Consider the following 17,863-nt stretch of genomic DNA (forward strand, 5'->3'; position numbering starts at 1 on the left):
GTGCCAACTGATTTACACGTTGTGCAAATCGGACGAACAAGTCGGTCTTCTGTGGGGCCCTTAACGGGTTGCGAAAAGTGGAACAGTGGAACTTGTAACATCTAATTTGGCCGCTTCCAAAAATCGTACAGCAACCAAAACCTTCACAAGAATGACTATGCGTATGTAGCTGTAAGGCCAGACAGACCAAGAGACTTGTCTTAAGACATGCAAGTGCGTTAATTAACATTAACGTGCATGTGAGAGTTTCAGCCACAGATGGACGTTGTTGCACGCCTTCGTTAATTTACGTGCAATGTCTCTTGGTGTGTTGTTTCGTTAAATGAAACATGTTCATCACTCAATTCCTCAAATGAATTTTTAAACACATTCTGAATACGGTGGACAAGTTACGTCAAGGTAAAAAAAATGGCATATGTCATAAATTCGACTGGTTTATACCGCTCGTTGTAAAAACGAATGACATTAACGAATTCGAAATATTTTCGAACGGTCAAGAATACCATTCGACCAAAGTTCATCGTTTGGGATCAAAAAAACGAATAACCTTGATAAATACGTAGGGTCAAGAATAGGACCCCTGGCACGAGACAATCTACAAAATGCACACAAGCTGTAGAAGTATTAAACATGTTAGCTACTACTACTGGTATACCTGTAATTAAAAATCAATTCGTCTTGAGGGTGGGCTCCAACTTTCCTTTTACGGTATGGTCTCAGCAAATTCACTTGAAGTGGAAATCTCCCACAAAAAATGTGGGTACACTTACTTCTGTGTTTGGTAAAGGTAAATGTTGAGGCACCCCTAAAGTACCATTTAAAAGCCTCTTACCAAAAATTGAATTTTTTAAGATTCCTCCGTCACTTTGTGATCCATATGCCCCTACGTCAACATACGTGAAAGAATATCGGGCATCACAAACTGCTAAGAGAACAATACTGAAAATTTTTTTATAATTCACATAAAGGGAACCAGAATGTGATGGTGCATGAATTCTTACATGCTTCCCATCAATTGAACCCATACAGTTCGGAAGTTGCCAAATATTATAAAAGTCATTTATTATGGAAATCCATTTTTCCTTATTCATTGGCTTCAGGTACAGGGGTGACAAAATTTGCCATAAAACGATGCAAACTTCTTTTATAATGTTACAGATTGTCGACGGGGCAATTCTAAAGGCAAATGATAAACTGGGGTATGAATCTCCTGTAGCCAGAAATCGCAATGTCCACACCCCAGGCAGAAACAGTACGTCATTAAGTCGTCGGTGTGACGTAAATTACAAACGAAGACGTAAATTTCCCAAAACTGGACGTATTTATTACGTAAACAAAAACACCAAAATATTACGTAATATACTTACGTTATCTTTCGGTCGCAATAACGTCATGTTTTTATGTGATAAAATAAATTCTAAAACTTCTGATTATTGTATCAAAATTCAAAATTCGTGAAAATAAATTGATTTGATTCAAATCTAATGACACGAAAGAGTAAGTACAAGAAACAATACCTGAAAACGGCAACATCTTACACGCGCATTGAAGCAAGCTGGCATCGTGGCACCTTTTACGCATTCGCGCCATTCCAATGTAATGTTAGGTTAGGGTGTTGATGTGAATCACGTTTTATTGCGGTAATCATAATTAGATTGCAAAGGTAAATGTAAAATATTTGATAAGTATGTTAGTTAATTAATTTACGTACAATATGACCATTTGCCTCGATTATTATTTGCAGGGCGAAATGTTTTCATTAGTGGAATTTGCAGAGGAGTCTGGAGGAGACTTGGCCATTATTCGGACAGAGTGGTTTACCCCTCGCAAACAAGAAGCGTTTTGGCCACCTACTAAACAGTCAAAAACATTTGAAAAGGTTCTTCTAAATGAAGATCAAGTAATCGACAACAAGTGGAAGCTTTGTTTCGTTCGGCGCACCTTATTTGAGTCAGGTACGTTTTATAAATTTAGATACTGGTAATATGAATAAACTGTGGAAGCATTTTGGCACATTGCATGGTTTTAAGTCATGAGAAGCATAACGATACACTTTTCCATACCATAATACTGTCAAGACGAATTGCGAAGTACAAAATTAGTAATGAATGGGATTAGGCCGATATGTAGCACACGGCTTACGCAACTACCTATAATGTCATTAACATTATAGATAGTTGCGTAAACCGAAGCTGAGCTGTTGTTTATAATTACCCAAGTAACTTTAGAGCAGCTTACATGCTGATCGAAGTTATGAATTTCATATCGATAGTATAGTATACAGAACCCTAATAAATACTTTTATCAAACAGACGATTATGAACGTGTAAAAAGGAAGTTACCGAGGGCCGAATATACTTCTGATCTACAAAGTAGTGAGGCTGAGGTTGGAAGTCAAGGTGATGCAGACCAAGATAAATTTCAAAAAAGGAAACGTGCACCTTCTCGTAGACTACTTTCAAGTAGTAGTGACGAAGAACAAACTTCAAAGTTTCCTCGGCCACCTACTCTTAACTTAAACAAACAAAGTAAGTGTGACCTAAAACTGGATTATTTTACTTAATGCGTATGTTATTGGTATAAAGTAGTAAGACATGTACCATCTCCAAGGCAATTAGAGATCTGCGAACCTGTTCCTGATCTGAGTAGTGAACAATCCATAGCTTCTACGTCACAATCTTCACACAATGACAACAATACAACTCTAGCTTCTTGTTTATGTAGGTAGGTACCTAAATAAAGTATAGTATCTTGTATTTTTTCTTTTTAGCTCTTCAAAAAAAATTAGTCAATGATATTATTTTTATCAAAGAACAAAACAAATTAATAATAGAATTGCTGCGACAGCAAAAATTGACCCAAGAGAAAATCCAATTTGAAAATGCTCTACCGGCAAATTTTCCTGTAAAGTTGCCGGTCAATGCTGAACAAGAAATTCAGCTATTGGAACAGTATTTGACAATACAGGACAATTACGATTTACTGGTAATAATTTTTTAGCATTTACAGTAGCATTATAATTTATTTTATTGTTTCAGCGTTGCCATTTATCTACATTTGGTGGAAAAAATATTAATGACACCACTTCTAATATATTAAAGAGAGTCATAAACGATAGTGTGGCATGTAGTTACAATTATCTGGGCACTAGGTCTAATAAAAAGCCATTTTCTCAACTATCTTTAAAAAAGGTCGTTGTTGGTAAGTTAAATTATTATTTTTTTAACTTTTGTTTACAATTTGTTGCCAAAGATGCAGTAAAAGCAAAGCAACCACAGGCTGTTGAGTGTGACATCGAACAAGTAATAAAGGGGTGGTTGAAGCATGCACCCCAACGTTGCAAGCTTAAAAAAAGTAAGGATACTGTTGAATCTAACACTTAAGCTGTATTTTTTAACCTCATCAAGTACCTATGTAAAAATCGTACCTTAAGATTTACATTTAGTTTAATTTATACTTAATAATGTTAAAACGACGTAAAGGTAGTGTTGGAAAAAGGCAGATGTATAGGCGAATTGCAAACGAATTTAAGGTAGCCCTGCTGACAGATAGTACTTCAGTACAACAAAGTCTTTCAAAAGTACAAAATAAACTGAATTCTTCCGATTGTCAGAGAGATCAGGAACATTTGTCTGTAACAACTGATTTTGATCTCTCAAGTTCACCTATCGAACACAGTTCACTTATGTGCGAACTTCAAGAGAACAGTGATTTAGGGATCAACAGTTCCAATAACATTGACTTTGTTACTACAAACGGTTTATTGGATGATCAAAATACTTTCCAAACTCAAATTATAGAGGATAATATGCAAAGTAATAATGACAATAGAGATTCCTGTTCAATGCATTCTAATGTTGATTCTAATAATATAAATTCAAAGTTAAGACTGTGGGCTACTCAACATCATATAACACACTCTGCAATAAACGATCTTTTAAAAATTTTAGCTCCACACCATAGTGAATTACCACTTTGTAGTAAAACTCTATTAGCTACCCCCTTAAGAACAACTACCACTAGGAATTTTGTAAATGGTGAATACTGTCACTTGGGGTTAGTTGAAGGCTTGAAAAAACAAATTGTGAAACATAATTGCCATAATTTAATACCAACTTCTTTGGCATTAAATTTTAACATTGACGGAATACCTTTATTTAAGAGTAATCGCATGCAATTGTGGCCTATACTATGTAGTATCTTTAAATTTGAAAATGACCCCTTTGCTGTGGGAATATTTGCAGGTAGTTCAAAACCCACTCCTATTGAAGAATACTTGGAAAATTTTGTCAGTGAATTAAAGGACCTGTTAGAGAGGGGATTTACTTTTAACAAAATTCATTACACAGTTACAGTTCGGTCTATAGTTTGTGATGCGCCTGCTAGAGCTTTTTTAAAATGCATCAAGTCCCATAGTGGGTATTCATCTTGTGACAAATGTACGGTTGCAGGTGACTATTATAATGGTAGAGTAATATTAAAAGAGCTTGATTGTCCAAAGCGTACTGATGAATCTTTTTGCAATAAAGTGGATGAGGATCACCATACAGGTGATTCGCCTCTGTTAAAGTTGAATATTGGTATGGTGACCGCATTCCCTACTGATTATATGCATTGTGTGTGCTTAGGGGTTGTAAGAAAGTTGTTGAATACATGGATAAGTGGTGACTTACGTGTTCGATTGAGTAATCGTACTGTTTCTGAATTGTCGCAGCGGTTAGTTTCATTAGCAAAATGTATTCCTGTAGAAATAAAACGTAAACCTAGGTCACTATCAGAGCTTTCTTACTGGAAAGCGACAGAATTTCGTTCATTTGTTTTATACATTGGCCCAATTGTTCTTAAAAATAAAATTGATATTGCAATTTATGATCATTTTTTACTTTTGCATTGTGCTATGCAAATTTTACTATGTGCAGATTATATCAAACAATTTGGACTAAGTTTTCCGCGAACTTTTTTATATCACTTTGTTAAACACTGCAAAAGAATTTACACTCTTCAGTTTTATATTTATAATATCCATCCTCTTTTACATATAACAGATGATGCAGAAAGATTTGGAGATTTAAATTCAATTTCGTCCTTTCCTTATGAAAATTATTTAGGAAAGTTAAAAGCTTTAGTACGATCTGCTAATAAACCTTTACAGCAAATTCAAAGACGACTACATGAAATGTTCACAATTCCAAGTTCCCTGAAAAAGGATATCCAATGTCATATGGAACATCAGTTAGGACCAATTTTAAATATTAATTTTGAAAAACAGTACAAAAAAATTCAAATCAATGATTTCACACTTTCAATTAAATCACATTGTTCAGCAGATTCTTATTTCATAACTAAAAACGGACTTGTAGTTGAAATTTGTAATTTCTTATACAACCCCAACTCAAACATTACAATTCTCGGAAAAGAATATAAATGTTACCAATCATTTTATAGCTACCCTATTGATTCTAAATTACTAAATATATTTGAAATTAGTGATAAATCTGAGTTAATGTCAACATACAGTATTAATGATATTCTTGGCAAATGTACTTTGCTTATTTCAGGGAGTTCTCAAATAGCACTACCTTTGCTTCATACTTTGTAACTTTGTTAATGTAAGAATGTTATTGTTTCTGTTTTATGTAGGTTTCATGCAATGTAACTATAGGTACTCGACATTTGAATAAATTGATATTACCTAGCTACAATTTTTTAATGGTTTGAATTTCCCCTATGTCCCAAATTGGTAATTTGGTTTACGTCTCAATTACGTTAATTATTCAGAAAAATGACGTATTAGTTTAAGTCATAATAACGTAAAAATGTACGTTATACGGACGTAAAAATTTACGTAATCGGGCTGTGACTTATGCACGTTACATTTACGTTTTATTTACGTCATTATTATGGTTATTTTGACGTAATTAGGTACGAAACATCGACGTCTATATTACGTACGGTTCTGCCTGGGACTGTCTTCTTCTCGCAAACAAATCCCGAACCCACATTTTTCTGGCCCTTTTCTTTTTCATTTTCTCAGTAGAGCAAGTTAAAGTAACAACCGCAACAATCCCATATAATTACACGATCAAACGAACTCACCTGTGAAGTTCGATCGTAATTATATGAGACATCCAATCCGAAGACATTTATAGAATACTAAGTAGTTCGCCTCGCTCGAACTCCAGCCACGAGTTTAAAAGTACTTATATAATTTAAAAAGAAAAACTTTTTACCCCCAATTACCCTAAACGGTCTCCGCCACTGTCGTGATGTCAGTCCCCGTTAGGAATGAGTATCTAACCTCATTTAGTTCAAAGATAAATCAACTGGTAAACCCTTCGAAAATGTGCTGGAAAACGACAGGAGTGGGGGGGTGGGTTTGAATGTCTTCGGATTGGATGTCTCATATAATTACGATCGAACTTCACAGGTGAGTTCGTTTGATCGTGTAATTATAATTCGACATCCAATCCGAAGACATTTATAGAATACTAAGTAGATGTTTAGAGACAGTGGTTTTCCACATGAACCCAGATAAAAAACAAATAACAGTCGAAGGGTACTATCACTATCATATAATTCAAAAAAGAAAACTAAAAGCTATGGTGAAACAATAATCTTAAATGAAATATCCACATAATGTCAACATCTGACTGACATAAGTGTTATTCTCTATAATAGAAGATGTATTATATATACATTATAATGATAATATGGCTTTTGATAGTGTGCCAACCTGAGAAATAGGTCTGTTATAAAACTGACAGAAGGTTTTCGAGTTTGTTGACCACCCCGCTGTTTGCCGAATTACTTCTAATGGTACACCTAAATCAAAGGCTTTAGATGTCGAAGCATGGCGAGTGGAGTGAGCCTTAAAGATTCTCGTATCTATACCTGCTTCTTCCAACGTATCCTTCACCCATCTACTAAGGGACTGCTTGCTTGCAGTGCGGTACGGTTTCTTATAGGTTAAAAATAGGAAGTCTCTAACTGACGTGCGCCTTCCCTTGGTAGCAGTCAAATATTGTTTTAGAGCTGTAGCGACACTAAGCTTTGGGTTTTCTGTAAAGTATGGAAGGTGTAGACACGGTTGGGTTCTACCTATCCCTGATGTCTTGATCTTATCTTCAATCAAAATTTGAAATCCGTTTCCCGATTCTATAATATTCTCTATTCGAATTAACGAAAAAGTTTGTATTCGGTGAGCAGTTGTAAGTGCTAAAAGAGTTATTAGCTTCTCGGACAATGCTTTTAACGAATCCATTGCGAGCCGCTCCAAGTACGCTAAAACTACTTGTGGGTCCCACACTACATTGTATCTGGGTCTTGACGGTCGAAGTTTTGCTATACCCTTTAAAAATCTGCATAAGACTGGATGAATCGACAAATCTGTTGACGTGATCAGCGATAGTGCTGAGCGATGAGAATTAAATGTTCCGTAGGCATTTTCTTCCGTATCAAAAAGATGTTGTAAAAAACTCATCACTAAAGATGGTGTGCCCTCATACGGATTCACCCCCCTATCTGCACAGAAAGGTAACCAGCGTTTGTACGTTGCTCCATATTGTTTGACAGTTGCTTCGGACAGTGACTTAAGGATAGTTTCCACAACGTTATTCGGTAAGGACATCAACTTGAACGCCTCCCTGATAGTCTGGCTGCCAACAAAGAGAGCTTGTCCGCCAACGGGTGAGGTGATGGACTGTGAGGTAAAAACAACAAGTCATTAGTAGGCTTCAAATAAATAGGGTCTTGTACTAATAAATTCGAAAAAATTGGGAACCAAGGTTGATTTTCCCAATTTGGAACAATAAGAATGCCCTCGGCCTTATCATTAATTATTTTTTGTATTACTCTTAAAATTAGAGCAAAGGTGGGGAACGCATAGAAGTAAGAACCCTCCCAAGACCTCGTAAAAGCATCAATGTAAAGAGCCTGTGGGTCTTGAAACCAAGACACATAAACGTCACATTTATGATTATCTTTGGAAGCGAAGAGATCAATGTCAGGGACTCCCAGTCTTCGTGTCACAAGATCAAACGCCTCTGCTGACAGGCACCACTCTGTGTCTGACGGTAAGCTTCTTGATTCCAGATCAGCTTCCCAGTTTTCTTTAGAGCTTATATAGGAAGCCAACAGCCACAGGTCCTTTCCCTCACACCACTTCCAAAGTTTCTTTGCTAAAGCAGACAAGGCTGGGTGTTGCACACTACCCATTCTATTGACATAAGATACTGCAGTAGTATTATCACACCTTAGTAAAATGTTACTGTGAGAGATGGAACCCGCAAAATGTTTGACCCCAAAAAAGATTGCCAAGAGTTCCAAAAAATTAATGTGAAATAATTTTTCCTCAGCAGTCCACCACCCTCGAATCTTGTTATTCCCACAACAAGCCCCCCAACCTGTCAGTGAAGCGTCTGTAAAAATTTCTAACTCAAACTGATCTTTAATAATATCATTATAAGCTAAGTCGATTGACTTTAACCACCATTCAAAATCTGGTTTAAGCTCTAAAGGGAGAGTAACTGAAGCAGAGTAACACAAGTTATTTTTAACCAGAGCTAAAAACTTATGTCGCTCAAAAAGTTTGGTGTACATCCACCCATACTTAACTCCCTGGCAAACTGAAATCAAGTAGCCTATGTACTGAGCTAGATCACGTATTTTGCAACGTCGTTTATTTAAGAAATACCTAGTTCGCCTTTTTATAAGCTCTTTTTTCTCTGCAGGTACTGAAATTCTAAGCTGTTTAGAATCAAGGATGAAACCTAGAAACCTAACGTAATTGTTAGGGGTTAAATGACTCTTTTCAAAGTTGATTGTAAAACCGAGGGACTGCAAGAATTCTACTGTAAAAATGGTGGACTTCTGACAACCTTCCAATGTAGAATCCACAATTAGCAGGTCGTCTAAGTAACATACACATGTGATATTCCTGGTTCGCAACCAATGAGTTACTGGTTTCATCAACTTAGTAAAGACATAAGGCGCTGATGACAAACCAAAGGGTAAACACGTAAACTGGTTCAAGACATTGTCATACTCAAACCTTAAAAACTTTCTATGATCTGGGTGGATATTTACGTGGAAATAAGCATCTTTCAGGTCAATTAAAGTAAAGAAACAATCCTTTTTAATGAGTCTCAATGCAGTGCGAATGTCTTCCATTTTAAAATGAGGCACTTCTAAATACGTATTTAAATACTTAAGATTTAAAATAAAACGTTTTTGTCCATTTGGTTTGTCTACTAAAAAAATATTAGAGATGTATTGACCCTGGCAAGGCGAGCATTTAGATATTGCTCCTTGGTTCAACAACTTGTTGATTTCATATGAGAATGCCTTCCTTTCTGCTAAAGAGAGAGCTTTAATTTTAGGGAAAGTAAATTGTACAGGTGAAGAAGAAAAGGGGAGGCTGTAACCCTTAATCCATTGAAGAATGACCAGGTTATCAGTTATCTGACACCACCTATTGGCAAAAATAGCCAATCTACCAGCTAATGGGCTTACCTGCTGAAGGTTCTCTAGCGCCTGTACTTTCCCTGTCTCTGGGACGGGTGGCCTCGAGATGGTTTCGCTTGTCCCCTGGGACGAACCGGGCCGTAACGGTTTAAAGACCGAGATTCTGCTCTAGAGATACCACGAGTGGTAGTGGAAGTCTTTCTGAATGTAGTGCCTCTCCCCTTCCCAAAAGGCTGTGATAAGCTGGAAGTGGGTGCAAGCTTAAGATCTTTCCCCGCCAGCTGCAGATTTTTTGCTTCCTTAATGCTCTCAGACAGATCAGTTCCAAAAAGGAATTCATTTGGCACTGACTTTGCCAAAATATCCTTAACATTTTTATTTAACGTTGGCAAAATTAACTTGCGCCTACAGTCCGTAATAGAGTGTAAAATATTTACCAGAACTCTACTAGAATCCCCCAACGGAGATAAGAGCTGATTCCGAAATTCTCTCGAAACATCTGTAGAGTTAAGGAGCAGTGTCATGGACTTGCCCATTGCACAGAGAGCTGTGGCTATTTCAGAATGAATTTCGGCATTAAACGAATCCCGAGCCAACCTATCATTAAGAAGAATGGCTGCAATCTCTGGGTTCAACTTGGGCGGGAGAAGATGCACACAGTTATCAGGGTTGGAATATTGCTTCTTGAGGACTTCAACACTGTCCTTTGCCAGACCATTGGCAATAATATGGTTCCAACGTCTGGGCTGTGACTGCGATTTCGGATAGATCCTCTAAAGAGAGGTCGTCTTGTAAAACCAGAACACTTCCATCATCCCGAATATCGTCAACGTTTGATCTAGTAGTCACTCCCTCTAACAAGTTTAAATCTACAGAAGGCTCACCTACAGGCACTTTTGGTGGAGACATAGGGTCGTGATGACGACCTGCCTCTGGCGAGTGCAAAACTCTCTCGCCTGAAGAGGGAGAGCTAATGCGCATTCTAGGATAACAGCTAGGCGAGCGTGAACGACTAGAAGCTGGTGAAATGCTCGTCATCCTCAACGAATATGTCTGATCTGTTTTACTTAATGAAGCAAACTTATCTCGAGGTTGATGATCCGGAAAACATCGTCGAGATCTAGATCGGGAGCGCCTGCTTGACGAGGGACGTGAAGCGTCGCCCGGAGAGTGAGAATGTTCTCGTCTGCCTTTGTGTTGGTAGTTCGCCAATTTTCTTTCCAAACGGTGCAACCGTTTCAATAAATTTCCGGCCTTAAGAGGCTCAGTATCACTACCCCTGCTACGAGAACGTCGTCTCTTAGACTTTCCCATTTTCAATTGAAAGAAAAAACCTGTAGATTAAAGAACAAAGGATCTAAACGCGGCGAGCACGAGGAGACGAATGAGGTTAGATACTCATTCCTAACGGGGACTGACATCACGACAGTGGCGGAGACCGTTTAGGGTAATTGGGGGTAAAAAGTTTTTCTTTTTAAATTATATAAGTACTTTTAAACTCGTGGCTGGAGTTCGAGCGAGGCGAACTACTTAGTATTCTATAAATGTCTTCGGATTGGATGTCGAATTATAAATTAAGTGATAATTCATCCATAATTCCGAAATAAAGCAAATGTTACTTTCCTAACCAGCAAAAGCAATAGCGTTGACAGAAAGTCTAACCTATAAATTGTAAAGCAATGTAAATGACAGTGCGTACAATTTCCAAGTTCAGTTTGAAGTGGAATTGAATGTAAATGAAGCTTAATTTCAATATAATTTGCAATCACAAAAATAAAAGGAATTCTACTCTCACTATTGGTAAGAAAGCAAATAACAAAACCCCAACCGATTATGTAGCTCAGTGGTAGAGCGATGGGCTACATAATAGCCGAATGTCGGGTGTTTGAACCTGGGCCGAGGTAAGAATTTTTCATCTGTGGAAGAGATGGGAATTTTCTTAGATCAGTTTCAAGCATTCTGTCGACTACTCCGAATTAGGTTGTCCTTTTTTTGCAGTTTTCTTAATTCCTAAGGTAAATGCCGGAGTAGTATAGAACAACTTAAGACCTTCTGCAGAGGCACTTCTAAAAAGCATTATGCGAGTCACTCTGTAATTGGGTGCAAGCATTTCCCAGGTTATTTAGGAATATTTTTCAAGAATTTGTGTACCGTTCGAAAGCTCATTATATTTGCTGTCTCACAGAACAAAAAGAAAGTCAAAAACCACTCTGTAAACTGTATATGCGCGAGAAGTGTAATAAAAATCTCAGTCGCGAGGTCTTTTCGTTATAAGTGCAGATAGAGGTATAATACATGAGCGAGACAAAATATGTCGAATTAATCAAGGTAATTTTTTTACTACACCTTTTTTCAATTAGACCAACGGTTTAAGAAATATAAGAGGTTGAATATTTTTTAAGAATTGTCTAAGAAATGTATTGGTTGCGTTTTGTCCTAGCAAGAAAATAAAACCACGTTACAAATTATAAAATACAATGTTTCAATTTATGTATAATATTATTTCACAGTATGTGATACCATTTTACTCATGTATTCTCGTTCAATCATAATATGACATCAGCATGACTACCTCATCAGTTTATGGTACGAAAAAAAGGAAACCACTTGTTAGCTGACACGACAACGTGGAAAAATGTGTTAGCTGGACCATCAAAATTCAAAGTCGCCGCGTGCGCTAGCGCCCGCTAACGCTACGCTACACTTTGAACGCCCAGGTAACAGGTTTTGCCACATTTAAATATCAGCTGACAGTTATTTATGCTCTTTTTACTTTGTACACTATTATATTATACCATTTTCAGCACTTCAGCCCTAAACTTAGACACTTCCAAGGAAGTACATATTACAGCGCAGACGCAAAACGGGACTCTTAGCAGCGGTCACGACGTCAAAGAAAGTGAACGACAGATATGATAAATCATTACATCATTTATTAGTTATAAATAAAGAACTAAATCTTATCGTTTTAGCGTAACAACTCAGTTGTAGGTAACATTTGCGATAATATAGTTATATTTAATAGTTTTGGGGGGTGGGGGGTTCTAAAATACAAAAATACAGAATACTATAATTTTTTTACTTAAAAAGTCATATAATTAACACACAAAAAAACTATTTCATAATATTTAGAGCCTCGGTTGGTACTTTTGTGACGAATGAATTTTTTTCAAAAGCTCCTTGTTTTAGCATAATAGTTTATAAAACTCTGCACAAGAGTCGGTAAAGTTAATTTTAGTTATTAACATGGCTCTCAAAGTGTTAATTGATAGATGAGTCTTGTCACTTGTCCATACTGAATTCATGTGCGAAAATACTCGTTCTGTCGGAGCGTTTGTACCCGATAAACAAAAAAGAAATTCTAATATTTTAATAAAGTTTGAATATGGTACATTTTCGGCACTGAAGTTGCACATAACTTCAACCCAACACTGGGCAGGCAATGTTTTCTCAGACTTCCACGTTACTAACTTTTCTGCAGTCACATATTGCTTCACGCACATATATTCGTCATACAGACCAGTTTCATCCATTTCAACTGAAGGACATATACTTATAGTTTTAATAAATTCTATTGTATTTTGCACGTTTTCCCAGCTTGGAATCTGTTTAAGGTTTACCCAATCAAATTGTTTTAAATGTTCAAGAGGCTCTGTCCATTTTGCCAAATACTCTGCAGCTACTTTGTAAAAGGTGTGCACATATTGCCGAAATTTTGCTACTTCAGGAGCGAAGCCGTCTTTTTCTAGTTTTGCAAGGATGGTCCTGGCAGCTGATGTAATAAAGTAATCATCTCCCTTTGAAGTGAGGTTTTCTTTTAAATTACACAAGATACTTATTACCTCAAAAACTGTAACCGTTTCACCTTCTATTTTTAAAACTGCCGAGTGAAAAGTTGATGCCTGGTTATGTATAAAATACAACCATGCCTCTGACAACGGGTCCTCAAAGAAGAGTTTTATGACATGTGGACATTTATCTTGAGATTCAAAATAAGATTTTAAAGGCGAAAACATAACTAAAAGACGTTCTACAGCAGGAAGAAGGGCATCCACAAATGCACAAAATTCTTTTAAATTTTCCACTCTAACCGTGTATATGTAAAAAAACTAGTATATTTTCGACACAATTCCTTCAACGTCAATCGGGAGTACATCAGCAGCTGTCTGAATAGTGTTATGGATGATGTGAGCGTTGCAACCTACCCCCAGCAGGTCATGCCCCAAGTTCTGCTTTAATTTTGTGAAAATATTATTTTCGCCTCGCCTGGCTACACCTCCAAAATTGCAATTTGTGTTATCTGCACATAAAGCCACGACTTTTTCTCGTAAGTTAAGCTGCTCCAAACATTCAATTAAATATGTTGATATGATTTGCGCAGTTTCTCCAGGCAACGATTTTTGTAATAATTTAACAGTAATACCGTTACCAGGAGTGAAATATCGTACCAATATCGGGAACAATTTAGTGTCTTTATGATTGGATGCGTCAGTCATTATACAGACGAAGTTCGCTTTTTGTAAATCTGCTTCTAGTAGAGATTCCGCAAATGGGTTTAAAAGATTTAATAATACTGCCTCTGCCTTTGTACGGTCACACGTAAACTTAGGTTCAAAAACGCATTGTAGTAGCTTTTAGGTGTAGTCTAAAGATCTAAGATTGGTTGTGTTGTACTGTATGGTAGACAAACACTCCTTCGGCAGCCGCTAATTTAACTTCCGTGTCACCAAAAGCTTCACTTTTGAAAAAGGTGGTAAGCAATGAACTGGATGCACTCGCACGTACCGCGTTTTTATGTTTATCACTATTTAAATGGTGAGTAATATCGGAGCAACCGCCTTGACTTACGTTAAATGAGGATGCGCAAGTATTACAACGAACATCGGAATCGGACACAGTTTTTTTTAATAAAAGGGTATTCTTTTTCTAAGTTCGAGTTGAAAACACATTTACGTTTCGGTGGTGGCATGCTTAATTAATTACGTTTTCCTTTCGTTTTACACAACACTCCACAGGCTCCACACATTATAACTAGGGTACGGTCGGAAATTTACTTCAAGTGCTACATTTACTAAAAATACACAAATCTGCGGTTATAAATTTACTGCTATATGCCACGGAAGATCACACGGATTCAGCTGCTGATGTCGAGGCTGCTGTGCACGATAATCCCACTGAAGGTTACACAGAACCAACTTCGCCACAAAGCGGATACGATACTGATGGTAAGTACACTGATAAGTGAAATATTTATAACAAGATTTGTACTTAGATTTATGCCGTTGGTCCTTTGAAGGAGTAACTTTGTTGTTAAACCTGTATGGAGAAAAACAGGATGTATTAGTGAAGGGGAAGGTGAAACAAAAAGCTTTTTGGAATAGTATTGCCGAATTAATGGCTAAACATGGTTATACGTACACTGCCAGTCAGTGTAAGACAAAACTTGCAACTTTGAAAAGGCAATATAAAAAGGTCAAGGACCATAATAAAGTATCGGGAAATGATAGAAAAGATTGGCCGTATTTGGAAGTAAGTATTTTGTATGGATACACATAAATATTTATGGTATTATAATTAGGCAATGGATGAAATATTTTCTTCTCAACCATGGTTAGTACCAGTTTCTTTAGCCAGTAGTAGTAGTGCGAGCGTAAATAGTGCTGCCAGTAGTAGCTCTACCAGTACATCAATTACACCTTCTACCTCAGCAACATGTGCAATAGCGAACAAAAATTCACCAAAAACGGAGGGGAAGAAAAAACAATCACCAAAAAGTATGAACTCATAAATTTAAATGTTTTATTTTTTATTTCGCTTTGTAGAGAATAGAAAATTGGTGGACATTTTAAACAAGTTGCGAGAAGATAAAGAAAAGCATCATAAAGAAAGAATGGAGAAAAGTACAGAAGCATTAAGTTTATTACGCACACTTGTTGATAACATTTCGAAAAAGTAATGATACTAATACCTAATTATTTTTATTAATGTATAATAAATTTATTTTCATTCGTATCCTCGTTATTTGTAAAAATCATGCACCAATTTGCATAGGTAATTCAGCAGCGATTACATCCCGTTTTCTTATGGCTACATCTCTTCCTCCACCATCCGGTTCTCGTGTTGCCAGTATTTCCACAGCACTTGCATTATTTGAAATAGCTACAGCTAATGGTTGAAATTGGTCTTGTTTTAAAACGCAGATATTGTGAAGAATGCAACACGTTATGATGTACTTTGGTATAAGATCTTCTCGTGTCATTGGTAGAGTATCTAACAATCTCCGCATTCTGCCTTTGAGAAGTCCAAATGCCCTTTCGATTGCCATTCTTGTAGATGAGTGACACATGTTAAAATTTTTTTGTATGTCTGTTAAATGACCATTGTCTTTAAATGGTACCATAAGATGCTTATGCAACTTATATGCTGCGTCTCCCAAAATGTGTACATCATCTGGAAATTGTGTGTCATTTCTAAAAAATTCTGGTAAATCCGAGTTTTGGAATACTCGCTGATCATGGACAGCTCCCGGATATCCAGTGAAACAATGAATAAACATTCCATTTTCGTTACAGACGGCCTACAATAAAAGTAGTAAGCTAACAGCTAACTACACAAGCATGTACCTGCAGAAAATAACTACCTACCTGTAATTGCATTGAATGATACCCTTTTCGATTCACATAAGCTTCTGCATTATTCTTAGGAGCAGTTATGCTAATATGGGTGCCATCAATTGCACCTATAACATTTGGAAAGCCTTTTACAGCTCGAAATACTCTTATACTTGTTTCCATTTCATCTGCTATTGGCCATTTTATAAATGTATGTACATGATCATACAACGCTTTTACTACTCTTCTTACGGAGATAACGGCAGTTGCTTTTCCGACATTAAAACGATCCGATACAGATCTATTAAAAGGTCATTGAAAATAGGTAGATAAAAGTAGAAACTGTAGACCCACCTATAGGAATCAGGTGTTCCAAGAATCCACAACGTAAGCAGCAATTGTGTTTCTGGGGATACACTTGGTCGTCCAGGTTTTACCACGTTTTCACTAATTTTTGGTCCAATTAAAGACAAAATAAAGTCAAATGTTTTTCGTTGCATTCTACAAATATTACAATTAGTGACTTAATACTTTAATTGACCTTATTCTTATTGTATAGTAGGCTAACAACGACCCACTATACAAACACAGACAGCCGTGCTGTACCAGAGGCTTACTTGGGATTTGAAACCCCAGAACCCTTGTAACACACAGTTTGAACTAACTATATAACTCCATACCTACCTAAAATGTGATTGGAATTGATCATCTGAATATAAATGAACCACATTTTCCACATAATGTTCAATTCTCGTTAAACGAGTGGAATCACTCACATTCATCAAATGTGTTAATACTAGAAATTCATCATCATCAGAACTTGAATCGTCCAAAATACTCAAAATATTATTAACAATTAAAGGAACTATACTTTCAGAATCCATTGTGGCAATAAGGCAATATACACAATAGAGAATAATTGAGGTTAAGTAGGTATCAGTTGTCAAAAGCATATAATTGCAAAACAAGCGGTCGAAAATTATTACAGCATCTTCAGTATTTTGAGTAAAATTTAATAAATAACCGCTTTACTGCGATTGCATTACTTTAATTACTGATACTTTTTGAAGTAAATTTCCGACCGTACCCCTAATCAATGCTATAAAGTATAAGTAACGTACACTTTAGTGAGCGTTGCATTAGTTTAAGTTTAAGTACTAATGACTATGCAGTATACTTGCGCTTTCCCTACCGATCGCGGATCGTTACATGCGCATTCAGCGTATTGCAAACACAAAAGAGCACAATGACTAATGAGTTAGTGTTAGCGGCTTTTATTTTTGACGAAATTGCGTACTCACCGGCGAATAATTTACCAAACAACACTTTAAATTAATACTTACCAAAGTCTACAATTTGAAAAGTGTACAAATAGTATCAAACATTGCTAAAATCCGAAAATCGGGACATTTAGCGTCCCGATTCAAGTGATAAAAAAATCGGGATAAAGATTTGAAAGAAAGGACAATCCCGGCGACTAAATCGGGACGAATGGCCACCTTAACATTGATAATTTTGAATCATAATTTATGAAAACGTTTAGATAACTCAAAAATCTGATTAAAATCTATTTGAACCGTCTTGGATTAAATTTTGAATAATACACGTTCTATATGAACGTTATTAATGAAATTTGTGTAACTAAAACGTTACACGCGTTTCATTATGACGTTCATAAACGAACTTGTATCATTAATAACTATTATGTTGTTTCTGCACTATCAGATTATAGCGTACGAGTAATAGTACCTAGATTTGTTCGATAGAAAATTACAGGAATTTCGCTACAA

The 17,863-nt window shown here is 36.5% G+C and overlaps 4 protein-coding genes across 10 annotated transcripts; 2 read left to right on the forward strand and 2 right to left on the reverse strand.

Annotated features, from left to right (window-relative positions):
- Window positions 1–288: 288 nt before the first annotated feature.
- On the forward strand, window positions 289–5,691 carry LOC116159566. Of its 6 annotated transcripts, none has more exons than XM_031472575.1 (7): window positions 289–1,663; window positions 1,745–1,955; window positions 2,313–2,528; window positions 2,586–2,720; window positions 2,771–2,985; window positions 3,039–3,201; window positions 3,253–5,691. In XM_031472575.1, exon 7 carries the CDS (start codon window positions 3,464–3,466, stop codon window positions 5,597–5,599), a length of 2,136 nt encoding a protein of 711 aa, XP_031328435.1. In that variant the 5' UTR covers window positions 289–1,663; window positions 1,745–1,955; window positions 2,313–2,528; window positions 2,586–2,720; window positions 2,771–2,985; window positions 3,039–3,201; window positions 3,253–3,463; the 3' UTR covers window positions 5,600–5,691. The 6 variants fall into 6 exon arrangements, with proteins under 6 accessions (XP_031328435.1, XP_031328438.1, XP_031328434.1 ...); XM_031472578.1 differs by having other exon boundaries at window positions 3,253–5,688; XM_031472574.1 differs by having other exon boundaries at window positions 289–1,955; window positions 2,586–2,724.
- A 971-nt stretch (window positions 5,692–6,662) lies between these two features.
- On the reverse strand, window positions 6,663–9,594 carry LOC116160563. Its single transcript, XM_031473786.1, has 2 exons — window positions 9,511–9,594; window positions 6,663–7,699 (listed from the first exon to the last, which is right to left on the reverse strand). Exon 2 carries the CDS (start codon window positions 7,625–7,627, stop codon window positions 6,698–6,700), a length of 930 nt encoding a protein of 309 aa, XP_031329646.1. The 5' UTR covers window positions 7,628–7,699; window positions 9,511–9,594; the 3' UTR covers window positions 6,663–6,697.
- A 4,628-nt stretch (window positions 9,595–14,222) lies between these two features.
- LOC116159424 lies at window positions 14,223–15,475 on the forward strand. The gene is made up of 5 exons (XM_031472395.1): window positions 14,223–14,243; window positions 14,498–14,687; window positions 14,735–14,991; window positions 15,041–15,236; window positions 15,285–15,475. Exons 1-5 carry the CDS (start codon window positions 14,223–14,225, stop codon window positions 15,416–15,418), a joined length of 798 nt encoding a protein of 265 aa, XP_031328255.1. The 3' UTR covers window positions 15,419–15,475.
- LOC116159293 (putative nuclease HARBI1) lies at window positions 15,364–17,199 on the reverse strand. 2 transcript variants are annotated; one of them, XM_031472247.1, is made up of 4 exons: window positions 16,758–17,199; window positions 16,428–16,574; window positions 16,086–16,374; window positions 15,364–16,039 (listed from the first exon to the last, which is right to left on the reverse strand). In XM_031472247.1, exons 1-4 carry the CDS (start codon window positions 17,024–17,026, stop codon window positions 15,494–15,496), a joined length of 1,251 nt encoding a protein of 416 aa, XP_031328107.1. In that variant the 5' UTR covers window positions 17,027–17,199; the 3' UTR covers window positions 15,364–15,493. The 2 variants fall into 2 exon arrangements, with proteins under 2 accessions (XP_031328107.1, XP_031328108.1); XM_031472248.1 differs by having other exon boundaries at window positions 16,107–16,374; window positions 16,758–17,177.
- Window positions 17,200–17,863: the final 664 nt, after the last annotated feature.

The sequence above is a fragment of the Photinus pyralis genome, unplaced genomic scaffold (assembly GCF_008802855.1).
Source record: "Photinus pyralis isolate 1611_PpyrPB1 unplaced genomic scaffold, Ppyr1.3 Ppyr1.4_LG1, whole genome shotgun sequence".
Taxonomy (NCBI): domain Eukaryota; kingdom Metazoa; phylum Arthropoda; class Insecta; order Coleoptera; family Lampyridae; genus Photinus; species Photinus pyralis.

Excerpts from the sequence above, each read along its gene's own strand:
- LOC116159424 (XM_031472395.1), top strand. The coding sequence starts at position 14,223 with ATGAACTGGATGCACTCGCAC. Across the intron at positions 14,688-14,734 it reads AAGCGGATACGATACTGATG|ATTTATGCCGTTGGTCCTTT; the intron begins GTAAGTACACTG and ends ATTTGTACTTAG. Across the intron at positions 14,992-15,040 it reads AAGATTGGCCGTATTTGGAA|GCAATGGATGAAATATTTTC; the intron begins GTAAGTATTTTG and ends TATTATAATTAG.
- LOC116159566 (XM_031472574.1), top strand. The coding sequence starts at position 3,464 with ATGTTAAAACGACGTAAAGGTAGTGTTGGAAAAAGGCAGATGTATAGG.
- LOC116159293 (XM_031472247.1), bottom strand. The coding sequence starts at position 17,026 with ATGCTTTTGACAACTGATACCTACTTAACCTCAATTATTCTCTATTGT. Across the intron at positions 16,375-16,427 it reads GGAACACCTGATTCCTATAG|ATCTGTATCGGATCGTTTTA; the intron begins GTGGGTCTACAG and ends ACCTTTTAATAG. Across the intron at positions 16,040-16,085 it reads TAGGTAGTTATTTTCTGCAG|GCCGTCTGTAACGAAAATGG; the intron begins GTACATGCTTGT and ends CTTTTATTGTAG.
- LOC116160563 (XM_031473786.1), bottom strand. The coding sequence starts at position 7,627 with ATGTCCTTACCGAATAACGTTGTGGAAACTATCCTTAAGTCACTGTCC.